The sequence below is a fragment of the Manis pentadactyla genome, chromosome 2, assembly GCF_030020395.1.
Source record: "Manis pentadactyla isolate mManPen7 chromosome 2, mManPen7.hap1, whole genome shotgun sequence".
In the NCBI taxonomy this organism is placed as follows: Eukaryota; Metazoa; Chordata; class Mammalia; order Pholidota; family Manidae; genus Manis; species Manis pentadactyla.
In genome coordinates this window covers 47,632,696-47,646,043 of record NC_080020.1, presented here as the reverse complement: position 1 = coordinate 47,646,043, position 13,348 = coordinate 47,632,696, and the positions used below count along the sequence as shown (strand labels likewise).

General features: G+C 48.1%; 1 protein-coding gene across 1 annotated transcript; it reads right to left on the bottom strand.

The window, feature by feature from the left end:
* Positions 1–880: 880 nt before the first annotated feature.
* On the bottom strand, positions 881–7,106 carry MSX2 (msh homeobox 2). The gene is made up of 2 exons (XM_036884819.2): positions 6,586–7,106; positions 881–2,595 (listed from the first exon to the last, which is right to left on the bottom strand). Exons 1-2 carry the CDS (start codon positions 6,965–6,967, stop codon positions 2,171–2,173), a joined length of 807 nt encoding a protein of 268 aa, XP_036740714.2. The 5' UTR covers positions 6,968–7,106; the 3' UTR covers positions 881–2,170.
* Between the last annotated feature and the right edge of the window lie 6,242 nt (positions 7,107–13,348).

Below are 13,348 nucleotides of genomic sequence, written 5' to 3'. Positions count from 1 at the left end.
GCACGAAGGAAACAGGGGACGAAAGCGCCGGTCCTTGTAGGTGCCAGGTGCCAGCCGATCTTCCCACCGCGCAGTTTCCGCAGCAGTTAGTTCTCCTGCCTCGTTCCCAGGGTCACCAGTTTCTCACCCAAAAAAGACCTTGAAAAGGTGTCAGCAGCAGCCGCCTCTGATTTGTGCAATAGAAAACGGAGTTTAAAATCTTCTCAGCTTTCCCCACTCATTATCAATGAATTCTAGTGGTGATGCCCCAAAACCCAGTCTGATCCAATGGAAGGGAAGCTGCAAAGCAAAGGGGACTTGAATGAACCACCTACCCCCTCCAACCCAAAAAGCGCATTTTGTTCCGGGGCCCCTCTCCTTGGAAGGAGTTAGGAATGGTAAACGGAATGCGATTTGACACACTCCTGAAAAGGCAGCAGGCATCCATCCCCCCACCCCAGTGTATGCATCTAGTTACCATCTCCATTTGCAAAGAGCTCTACGTTCCTTCACCTCAGTTTTAAAATTGTTTTGGTAGCTGGGAGATTTCAAGTTCAAGATTTTCCCTTGATCATCTACAAACCACTCAGATTCTGGCTGATTCTTGGGCCCTCCGCTTCTAAGCTCATCTTTCACTGGAGTTTGAAAAATTCCTAATGGCAATTCCACTTTTTTCCGTGAGTAACACAGGCTGCCAGAGGAAACATTTCCATGTATGTTGTTATTTTTCAATCAACTTGCCCACCCCAGGCTGAATCTGGTCACAACATTTAATTGATTCACATTAAAATCATAATAAAAGTCACCAGCACCCTTCCCCCCAAGTGTGGGTGGCATTTTGAGCTAAGCCTAAGAACAGAGGGAACTTCCTAAAATAATCAAGAGTTTGGACAAACTTCACTGCAATAAAACAAACGTTTAATTTAATTCAGAATAAGAGATAAGAAATAACTCTTCAATAAAATATATAAAATTATACAAGGCACCCTTTCAAAGGGATAAAAGTGTATACTGGTGGTGGGGGAGTGGGGATGGAGTTGGGGGGAGATAGATAGAAAGATGAAATGCCGGGGAGCTAAATGGGCTGTCTGACAACACCATTTTTTGCAAATCAAAACATGGCTTTACCCTCTGCCCCCAACATGTTAAGTATATAGATTTCTCTAATAAGTTTAGCACATACAATAGGTACACACATAGAGAAAGCATGATTTTTTTTCTTTCTGGATCTATCCATTGTTCAGGAATATTTAGCATATAGGTAATAGTTATAAGACATTCATTTTTTTAAAGCAGAGAATTAACTACACTCCCTACCCTCAAATCACCTTTGCAATGTGTGATGACTGACACGTACCTAGTATTTAAGAAACCATTGATCTTTCCATGCTTTAACTTTTCACTCTCCAATTATCTGAAATGGAGTTAAGAAACAGCCCAGAGAGGTACTGGGAAGTACTTCCACCTTCCACCTTATCCCGAGGCATTGTCAGGATTCTTCTCATCCCCCTTTTATTGATCTTACCACAAAACAGGTTAAAACTTTAAAAATGTGTAGCAATGTGCAAGGGGAAAAATAGGGCCAAATATGGTAGTATCTAATGAGTTTTTTAATGCAAGTAAAAATGCATAAGCAAGATGTGCCCCCATCACTTTGAGGAACCTCTCCGTATCTATGTCCTATGCATATTATTTCTAATTCTAATACTTGTTTTCCAAAACCAAAAGTCAATCACACCATCAAAATCACCAAATCTCAGCAATTTCAGCAAATAATTTGTCTCCCACTACAAGAAAAAAATAAATGGACATAAGCAGTCTTTTAGGAAGGTGATATACATAAACATATGTATGTATATAAAATTTGTTTTTCAAAATACTTTGAATTTTTATGTCTGCTGTATAAAAATGTATATTTATTATATATGTATTTATATATGAAAACCATCAGAGCCAATCTTTGTGAAAGGATAATGGGTCATCTGGGAGATTACACCAAGAATACAGGGCTTGGTGCCTCCAGCCTAAGGAACAAATTCGAACTATGTCTGTGCCCTTGTCTGCCTAGCGCTTAGGGTGGCGCATGCAAGCTTTGCAGAGCAGGAATATTGGCTTGGTCGGCCTTCTCAGAGAGGGAGGGGGAACCCATTTAAACCAACATCCATCACGGAGTCTACTGAGCTGGTCTTCCTTAGGATAGATGGTACATGCCGTATCCCACTGGAGTCGCATAGAGTCCCACCGGCGGGATGGGGAGCACAGGTCTATGGAAAGGGTAGGACGCTCCGTATAAGGATGCTGCTTGCAGGGGCGAGTTGATGGGGAAGGGGAGGCTGAAGCCAGAGGGCAGCATAGGTTTTGCAGCCATTTTCAGCTTTTCCAGTTCTGCTTCCTGCAGTCTTTTTGCCTTGGCCCGTCGGTTCTGGAACCAGATTTTGACCTGTGTCTCTGTGAGGTTCAGAGAGCTGGAGAACTCTGCACGCTCTGCAATGGAGAGGTACTGTTTCTGGCGGAACTTGCGCTCCAGAGCGAGGAGCTGGGACGTGGTAAACGGTGTGCGAGGCTTCCGATTGGTCTTGTGTTTCCGCAGAGTGCAGGTGGTGGGGCTCATGTGTCCTAGAGAACAAGAGAGGCGAGTGAATTAGCAAAGGAAGTGACTATTTTCAGGTGCACTCGGGCAGGCCCCCCTTCTTCATATTTCAAAAAGGGACCTCTGTCAAAACCATGTGTAGTTTTGTTTTATTTTGTTTTTGTTTTTGGCAGGTGTGTGTGGGGGGAGTAGAGAAGGACCATTTTTAAATGGATAAATGGCTTTATTTTTAAAAATTGAGTCTTTTCACAAAAGGTTTGGGAATTGAATGTTGTGATAGAACTTTCTATATGGGAAGCAAACTGCTTTATAGATAGTGGAAATAGGACCTCTACAGACAGAACCCCCTCATAAGTGAAAGAAGCTGAGTGTTAAACAAAACCCCATCTCTTCTGAGCTTCCTCTGATTTTTAAGTAGGGGACTGTATTTGTGATAATCTTCACTTTCCTAGGAGGCTGAGACAATCACATATGACAAGTGAAAAGGGTCTTAGAAACTGGGTTGGTTCCCCTCTCTGTACCAGGAAAAGCTGGACTGCTTCAGCACATTTACGAAGGATAATCGTGCAGATAAGGTCTGTGGTAAATTAATAGCATCTTTGGACTGGGGAGCAGCCCCATGCAATAAACAACCACACAGCTGTCATCCCATCCAGTCAACAGATTATAAAACCTGAACATCATTTTACAGATCTGGATGTGGGATACGTTCCTTGGCTGGGTGCTTCTGTAACATAAACTTGACTAAGGAGGAGGGAAAAATTAGCTCGCCCATAAATGTAAATGTCAGGGGACATCTCGCTGCCTCCGTCCGAATTGAGAGTATGTGATGACATCTTAGTCATCTTCTTTACCCATTCTATGGTTTAAAGCAAACATGTAAATGATTAGTTTGGTACCAAAACTTAGAAAGAGGGAATAACAAGCAAAATAAAGGTATGCCAACAGCACCCAGACTCCATATTTAAAAATGGATTCAGTTATAGGAAGTCACAGGACTAGGCATCCCTGTGATTCCATAGCATCACCTAACTTTGAGCTTCTTTTCCTCAAGGGAGGAGGGTAAAGAGTGTGGAGCTGTGGGACAGAATGCTCAACAATTAATTTTCTGCATTTGGCTTTTATGAGCGATACTAATTTTCCAAATGTAACCACAGTAGTGATTCCAAAGTACTCATGGAGAGAATGTCACATTTCTTGTTTAGTTACTTCAGTGACCCAAGAGTTTACACTTCATACTTGAGGGTGACACAACAAGACCCAACCCAGCCCCCATTTCCAACCACAAATGGGATCTATTCTGTGTGGCATTATTAACGAACACTTTGTGACTAAAAAGAGATGGTGGGTTCTGCTATCAATCAAAAACCAGAAACCTGAGAGAGGGGTGGGTAAGAAACTACCACAGAAGTGTAGATTTTTGCATATGCTAATCCCTAAATGAGCCAGAGAGCTAAATAAGCCCCAAATAAGCTAGGGCCCCTTCTTCATAATTTACAGATAGAGTAACGACACTGTCTGAGACTCAGAGGCCTGTAAAATTCTCACTCTTCACAAACCTGGTCCGGCTCTCTGGAGGGCCCAGCTGTCTCAGCTCCAACACCAAGCTCTGAGTTCTACACAGGATCCTGCTCTGTTTGTAAGCAACTCTGTGCCCCGAACGGTCATTTCGGCTCCTCCTAGGGGCTGCATTTGAAAATGAGGAAATCCAGACAACTGGGATCGCACTTGTGTATGGAAGCTATAAAGCTGTGAGGCTTCCTCTCAGTACATTATTCCCCACCTCCTCACCCCTGCCCCATTTTAAACCAGCCGAGGAAGGATGCGATTATACAAAGCAAAACAGCATTTATCCTACTTCCTCCGAATAACAAAACCAGGCGGGCCAGGAGAGTGGCTCCCTCCTGCCGCAGGCTCCAAGCCCTAGGCGCTCTCTGGACCTGCTGCTCCATCCACAGAGTTGTTCTTGATGCCCTCTCCAGGCCCAAAGCACCAGTGACCCATTTGTTTTAAAATTGAGTCTTTTCTCAGAATCTTGGATTTTTCTCATAGAAAGGTCATATACAGACAGGGCTCAACGCTTCCTTAACCAAGAAGGGGAAGCTCGACTACGTGGCAGGGATGTTTACAGAGCAAGGAGGGAATTGTCATCCCAGCACCCCAAGGCTAAAGGAAGTAGAGATTTCTGACCTCTGGACACCATTCCCGGTAAGGCCTGAATCCTTGATGTGCCACTGGAAATTGACCCAGGCTTAGAAATGCATGGGCGCTCGATTATTTGTCAAACAAATTAAGTGTCTTTAAGTTGCTGAGCCTCTATTTACCATCAATAAAATGGATAAATAATTCTGATCCCACAGTGTGGTTCAGAGTAAAAACTTTTAGAATGCCCAAAGTCCTCTCTGTCAGGAGGTAGGTGATCATTAAATGTTCCCAAGCTGTTTTTTTTTTTTTTTGGTCAAGCCCAAACTCAGTGTGTGCTGATTTATCTGAATTCGGCTGAAAAGTCCTCCTCTCTTACTAGGAGGCTGACTGCTGCCACAGAGATCAGATAAGATAATATAGTGAAAAGTGCTATAAAGCGCTGTGCAAACTTGAGTTTAAATTCTTTGAGTCCTTAATCTCCACGCCCTTTGGATCTTTCAGTTTCTAACAGGGTGGAAGAGATGCCAGAGGGGACAACCACTGACGGCAGGGTATATGGCCTTGTTTTTTTCTGCACAATACTGTGTGCATCACAAGTCTTAAGGGCTGAGTGATGGAAAGGAGAAAGATGTGGTTCCTGGCTTTGGAAAAGTCCCTCTATAGGCCCCCTCCTTTGTCACCTTTCTAGAGGTACAGTGCAAGTAGAGAAATCCAAAGCCCAGGAGAAAGAAGTAAAAGAGGCATAGGGAATGACTTCTCCAAATTACAAACAGACCCAGGGCCCAGAAATGGATGCTAAAGGAGTAGGAGAAATCAGCCTTCCTGGGCCTGACTCTCTGCCCTCCTGCCTCCTTGGCAGGAAGCGGGGTGCAGGTGCAGGAACCTCCGTCGTGGTCTCTCTGGGGAGAGGGGTCAGAGGTAGCCAGGGCACGGTACAGAGGAGCTGGGGTTGGACACCAGGGCCCTTTGCCCAATTCAACCTTCGATGGTGACCTAGGTCAAGCAAGTTCAGTCTTCTTAAAAGGATAACCACAGGTCCTGTGCCTCTGCCCACACTTCGGGGTTCCAGCAATGATCAGGAGCTAGCGAACTAATGAGCATCACTTTGTAAATTCTCAAGCCTACTGAATTGCTGTTAATCATTGCTGTGAGCCAAGTGTAGCCAGCAGCCCGCTTCTGACCTCAGCCCGCTCCGGGCGAAGCTCAGAACTTTGCCAGCAAGGTGCTGGCTGTAGAGAACACGAGGAGACATTGCTTCTCCGCATCGGTCTTTGCCACCTTCCTTTCGTAGGATCCTGCTTCGACACCCATGGAAAATATCATTTCTACCCAATGTTAGGTTAGATTTCAAGTGGCTCATCTTTAAAATGAGGGCACACTTCCCAAGTTTGTGAACTTTGAAAGGTCAGACACCCACGCTTCTGACTGGCACACAGTCTGGTGTTCATTAAACGTGGACTCCCCCTTCACTGTCCAGACAGAAAACGCCAGCGGACGGCGAAAACAAAAATAAGCTAATAGTCGGAGCCTAGGGCAGAGGGCTAGAGAAACCGACAATCGAGCGACCGGGCCAACCCAGCTGGGCTTCGCCCTTCAAAGACTAGCGAAGTATGCAGTTCTGTCGAACGCTTTGTACAGCGCGGGGATCCCCGAACACGCGCTGCGCGGATATTACCCAGAAGGTGTCTGGGATGCGGCCGGCGCGCTGTATTCTGGGGATAGTAAAAGGCCCAGAACTGGTAGGGTTGCTTTCCCGGGCGAATAATGCAAAAGGGTCTCCATACCCCAAGCCTGGAGTACCGTCCCCCAAGTTCCCCCCAGTAGCCCCACGAACCCGCCCACCACTTGTCCCGGCCCGGGCGCGCACTTACTTGGCGGCGGGGAATATCTGCCGGGTTCCTGTAACCACGCCGCTCCGTCTTCCGAATTTTCCGACTTGATCGAGGCTGTCTCGAAGGGCTTGGCCAGAGGCCCGGGGCTGTGCGCTTCCCGGGCGCCGTGTCCGGGCAGCAGCAGCGGCGGCCGCAGGGTGGCTCCGGCGGAGGTGCTTTCGGCTGGGAGTGGGGACGCCTCCTTGGGCGGCTTCTTGTCCGACATGAGCGCCTCCACGCTGAAGGGCAGGCTGGAGACCTTGACGCGGCGCTCTTCGGCGGCCCCCTCCGCGCCCCCAGGCCCCGGGCCTGGCCCGGCCACCATTGCCGGGCCCTCCTCATCAGACGAAAACAGGTCATTGCCTTTGGACGGAGAAGCCATGACTTCTCTGCCCTACGTAGCTCCCGGCGCGCGACTCCGCTGGCAGCCGGGCAGTGGCGACTCAAACTTTTTTGGGGGGAGACGGGAGGGGCGCGCCGGGAGCCGAGCCTTTCCTCCAAGGGGAAGTGGGAGACGCGGCTCAGCCAACCCGCGCCGGCTCTGGCGCTGACGCCACAGACGCTCGCCTCCGATTGGCTCTTCTGGAAGAGGCTGGGGCTTTTTTTTTTCTCCCCCTTTTTGAAATAAATTAGGAGTTAATTACAGGAGCAGTCAGCAGAGCTGTGATTAGGCGATCCCTCAGGGTTATAATCACGCCAAAACTGAAAAGTCCAAGGCGTAATTAAGGCCGATTATTTAAGGAGGAAGTTCGCCGAGTCCCTTTTCTTCTCTTGTGACCCCTCTTTTTAAAAGGCACCTCGCGCCTGTGCCTGCATCCCCACTCCGCACCACCAGATCACGTTTAAAACCTGCAACTGACATTACAAAAATATTTATGAAGCTCCTACTGTGCGCTGAAACTGAGCTAACTTTATAGTTTTAGCATTCAGCACTGAAAACACGGGCCAGCATCCCTGCTAAAGGAAATAATACATGCATGGCATTTCCAAGAGTATCACGCTATTAGTCAGTGCTCAATCGCGTTCGCTATTACTCTTAACTCCCCTGGACGAAGAGCGGCCGCACGGAGCCCGAAGGGTGGTCGGGCACTGCTCTCCCAAATAGTTACAACTGGAAAATTTACACCAGGAGTCCGCATCCCTTGCACTTGAAACAAAACAAGCGCACTCTTAGGAACTTGGAATCTGCGTGTCTCCTTTACCCTGAATCTTCTCTCTGGGTGAAATCCGTATCCGATCTTTTTCTCAAGACTGCAAGCATTGTGTGTTCGTGCATTTGTTTGAGCCTGAGTTTGTCGTGTGTGTTTGGGTGCCAGTGTTTGACTTCGAGGGAGAGGAGTGAAGAAAAGTCTCCGGTATTACCTAGTGCTTCCTTCTCTCTTGAAAATCTCGGAAATACCAGATTCCAAGTTTGCACACCCCAGGCCTGTGTACTTTTTTGGGAAGCACATTTTTATTTATTGCATATTTTTTTAACGCACAACTATCTCCCGCTCCGAATTATACCCTAGGTAACTTTATCTCGAAGACTTAGTGATAACGTCTGAGTTCAGGGAAGGGGAGAGCAAGCTTCGAGTGCGCAGAGGCCTCGTATCTCTCCGCAGCCCACCAGTCTAAGACTGAATCTTTTCAAATGACTCTTTCCAGGCTGTAACTGCTCTTTTTTGCACCTGGGCAATTATCCTGCGAGTAATGAGGTAAATGGAAGTGTCCTAGCTCAGGCCCTGGAACACAGCAGATGTTTGCAAAACAGTTCCCAGAGCCTTGGAAGGAAGGGACATTGTTCTTAATTACTGAAATGACCAAAGTTTGGAGGCTACCTCCCAGTTCAAGAGTCTTAGAAACTTGACCCCAGATCCACTTTCCAGAGAGTCTCTTCGTACACTGTTTCCTTTACCCCAAACCTCTGCTGGGAATGAAACTGCTGGCGCAGAGTAACCTGAATAAGCATTATCTGAATCTAGAGAATAAAAACAGGCCACTTAATTCAGTTTGATTTACACCAGTACTCCACCAGATACCCAAAATGGCTCTGAAAATGTTAAAAAGTAAAGAAGTCCTAACTACAGTCTTTAAAAAACCTCTGGGTCCCTCTCCTACCACTAGGAACAAGCACATTCTTTCCCCACCCACAGCTCCAACAATTGGAAGCTCAGGGAAAGTTTTTTTTTTAATTAAGCTATCTGGATATAAATGTATTAATTTTCCCCTTGAGTCATACTTGATAGCTGGCTTGATATACATCTCATCTCAAAATACAGTACAGGTAAATACAGATTAAGTTCTGTGCCTTCTGAGGTATCAAGCAAGGTGCAGGCTATATATTTTGGAAGCAAACCTGAAAGACGTTTAGCCCTTAGCTGCCAAAGTGTACAGAAGTTTCAACTGGGCTTTACACAGCCACTGTTTTATAACTGTTCCTGAAACTCGTTAATGTTTGTCAGTTTAGGGGTACACAGACTCATTCCTGGGGAATTAAAAAAAATCAATACTACAAGAGCTTTTGTATTTTAACAAACTTTTCTGGGAGAGAAGTCAGGTTCCCCCCACAACTTCCCAGTCCTAATGTCCAGCCAGAGAAAGAAAATTATGAAGACAGAAATAAGAAAATAGTAGAGACAAAACAAAAATTGGTGTTCAAAGCCAGAGTACCAAGTTCTGGCCCTGAACAGGAGAGATGCCCAGGCAGCTTGCCCACCTTGTCTTCTGCCAGCTCCCTCCCAAGCAAGCTGCAGGGGTGGGGACAATTCAGCAAAGGGTCTCACTACTGCTGGGAAAAGAGTGGAACCTCAACACAACTCTAGCGCTTTATGGAAAGCCCCATCTGTGCTTTTGCTTCTTCACTCGCTGCATTTTCAGAACATTTTATTTACCTCTTCCTAGCCCTATGACCACCATTACTTCGCCTCTCTCGGCCGGCTTTTTAAACTCTAAAATTGAGGGATAACCCCTACTGGGGATGGCTTTTGTAGTAATTAATTCAATAGGTTACGTAAGTAACTAAAAGGTGTAGGGGAATCGTGTGTGTGTGTGTGTGTGTGTGTGTTCAATGCTTTCTCTCCACCAGATACCCAAAATGAGGCGCATCGTCCACCTTCGCGCATCGTCCACCTTCACGTAGCTCACGATGGGTTCTTCGTAAAATATCCGAAACTGAGAATTAGCGCGGACTGAAAAGTGTGGTCGTTTAAGGGGAGTCCCTTGCTTTGGCATTTAGGAGGCATTCAGTAAAGGTTAGTTCACTGTGACAGTCTATGTACCTGCAGTATTTGCAGGCGGGAGAATGGGGTACCAATCGAAACTCAGCACTAAGCGTCAACTCTGCACCATGCTAGTACCTGTCTTCCAGTATCTCATTTGTTTCTGCCAACATACCGCTACGGGGGGAGATTATTCCCCTCATTTTACAGATAAAAAGGCTATGGTTTGGAAACACTAAGCATGCTGCCCAAGGTCACGCAGGTAGGAAGCGTAGGACCCGAAGATCCTACCGGCACAGCACAGGCCCCCGGCGCTCAGACCCGCAGCCTGAGCTCAACCTTTAAGCGCTCCCCGGGGCAATTGGCACGCGCTGGGGCCCGGCGTGGAGCAGCCGCGCACGCGCACCACCAGTCCCAGTGCGCAAACAGTCTTCGCAAACTGCGGAGGACTGATCGCGGACCGCAGCGTTTGCAACCCCCAGGACCCATCGCCGGATCCCGGCGGCTAAGGAGGAGGCGCGGGGGCGGGGGGGGTGTGCGCGGAGGAGGGGGCTGTAGACGGGCCAGGGCTGCGGGCAGGCGCCAGGCGCGGGGAGATGAAAGGCGGGCTCCAGGGGAAGGGGCTGCGCCGGGTGACCGGCTCCAGCCGCGCCGGGCGCCCCGCCCCCGCCCCGCCCCGCCCCCGCTGCCCCGGGCAGAGGCGGCTGCCCGCGCCGGAGCCGCGTTAATTGCTCTCGGCCCCGGCACTCAGCCTGCGCGGAGCCGGGACAACCTCGCTCCAGGAGGAATGACAATTCGCCCTAATGGGACAACCTCACTCCCAGAGGAGTGACAATTCCTTCTAATGGGCCTCTCGTTAGCGGCCTATTCTCCCGAACCCGGGTATCAGAAGCGGGCAGACAAGCGGGCGCCAATGTCCGCCTGGAATTCTACAGCACCGCTCCTCTCTCTACCCTCCCCAACCTTCCCACCCCCAAGTCATTCGCTGTGTGACCTCAGGCAAAAGGCTGCTCCTCTCTGAGCTCATTTTTCTTACCTGTGCTGTGGGAGTAGGAATGAGGAAGATCAGACCTCAGTGGGGTGAGCATATTTCCAGGCATGTGAGAGATCACTTTCTGAGTTACAGAGTGGGGATGAGGGATAGCGGGTATTCAGGGCCAATGCTTCAGGTACTTTGGGGGTCAGATCCCTTCCCTGTGAAGCTCTGGACAGGTTTTCTAAGGCCCTGGCCCACTGAGGTCAGGTCCCGATCCCAGCTGGTACTGTGGAGAAGGGGTCTTTGCCAAAGCGCTTTTCAGTTTGCACAGGCTGCCGGAAGCCTGAGCTTTCAGTGGCTCCCATTTTACAGATGGAGAAGTTGAGACACAGACAGGAGACAGGCTGATCTGAGACCTCCTGTGGCTGAGCCTAACTCAACATGGTTCCCGGGAAGAAGCCCAGGACAGACATCCTCTAGGGGAGGGGTAAAGAAATGGAGGGGTAGGGGAAACGCTGTGTTCCTCTGAAGACCCTGCAGGCTGAAGAGGGGCCAGTTCATGGAGACTTCCAAGTTTTTCCTTGCTACTTCAGGTGTGAGGATTGTGAAAGGGTAAAGAGTCTGGGGTTCTGCCCTTTTGTAGTTTTACGTTCAAATCCAGGCCCTACTTTCTTCCATTTGCCATCAACCACACTGAACCTCAGTAACCTCTTTCAGAAAATGTGCAGCAGGCACCCACACTCCAGTGGCTGTAGCAGTTGTCTCCAGCCTCATGGGGCTACACTATCTTTAAACCAAATTGAACCACTTATTTCCTGTGGGACTCTGGATAAATCACTTCACCTTTCTGCACCACAGTTTTCTCACCTGTAATATGGGAGTGTCTAGCAGTCAGCAAATGTTGGATATCATCATTTCTTAAATCATTATTAATATTATTATTTTTTACCTCCTTGTTCAATAAATCTGCCTGGCATCACATACATCTGGGGTTCAATGATCCAGTGTTGGATGATTTGAGGAATGAGAACTGTCTGGCTCTTGGTTTTTGTTTTGTTTTGTTTTTCCTCTGTAAAATGGGAATAACTAACCTTATGATAAGGTAGCAGAATGGCAACTCTGCTGGGTGAGGGGTGATGATTAAAAGAAGAAATGGTTTAGACTAACAACAAGGAGTATCTCCTGTTTCCAAGCCCCTGGGGACAGCTTGCTGGCACTTTCCCAGACCCTCCTGCACTGGAGGAAGGCCACGAGCAGGGCTCAGGTTTGATTTGTCTGCACAGAAAAATCCAAAGGGCTCCCTGGAAGAGGTGGTTCTGGGAAGTTGGGTGGCTGCAGTTCTGTGGAACCAGTTCAGCCATACAGGACATAATTGAGGGGATCTTGCCCCGCCATTCATAAGTCTCTGTGCCTACCCGCCCCATGCCCCCTTCTCAGTTTGCCCATCTGTAAAACCAGAAAAACCACCCATACTGCGCTGGGCTGAGATGTGAGTTGAACCAAGATTTAGTAACTGTCAGTTCTTTCCTGCTCAAGTGACACTGTGATGTAGAGGATGTAGGGACCCTGATTCCTCCTTAAGGAGGAGAAAACTGAAGCCTAAGGCTTGGTAAGTTCCTCACAACTAGTAAATACCAGGGTTCAGCTTATTCTAAAATTTATGTATTTTGCCTGAGGCTGAAACTGCTGTAAAGGTGGGAGGAGAGGCATCTGGAATTGCTCTCAGCACTGAAGTAACTCCTATTTCGATTTTCTTCCAACTTGACAGATGGGACTGTTGAGTCTGGGATGCACTAAATGCGAGGGCACATGGAGAAAGGGTGCCGTGGGTTATGGGCTCCCAGACACTTAGGCAGGAATCTCAAATAGCTCTTATTTGGTGGCCTCCAAATCTTTTCAACTTCAAAATGCAGCTAGTTGGGCACGAGGGAAGAAGAGAAAAGAAAATTTGGGGAGTTACTTAATGGCCATAACTACATATGTGTGTGTGTGTATGTGTGTGTGTGTGTATATACACATGTATGTATGTATATATATTTTAAATAAAGGAAAACAGAATCTCTTCCAATTGCTCGACGCCCAGGTGCCTGGTAGGGAGTAAGCAAGGTTTGCTTCACCTGGAGGATTAAGACAATTAGAAGCAATTATTCCTAATTTGGGTAATCATTTCTAGGGGAGGGGGTAGGACATTGGTTCTGGGCTCCATGCTTGTTCCAGCCTGGGGAGGGGTTGCAGGTCACTGCAGACAGGAAGCCCCCTCCCAGTGGTAATACAGAAACTGTGAAGAATCTTGAGCTTTATTTAGGCCCTGCAAAGTCCTTTCCCAGCAAGACTTCACAGTGCTCCTCAGGATCTCACTGGGGCGTTGAGATTCTCTGCTCTCTCCCACTTCCTCCCAGCCCCTGCCCCTTGTTTGTCACTCCATTTTACTGAAAAGGTAACTGTATGCTCAGCAATGTGTGGCCACTTGCCCAAGGTCACAAAGGGAGACGGCAGGATAGCACTTCAGACCTGGAGACCACCCTGTGCTTTCCAGCCTCGGGACCCTCCACTGCCTGGAGGCAGCCTCCTGGGCCTGATCCCCCGT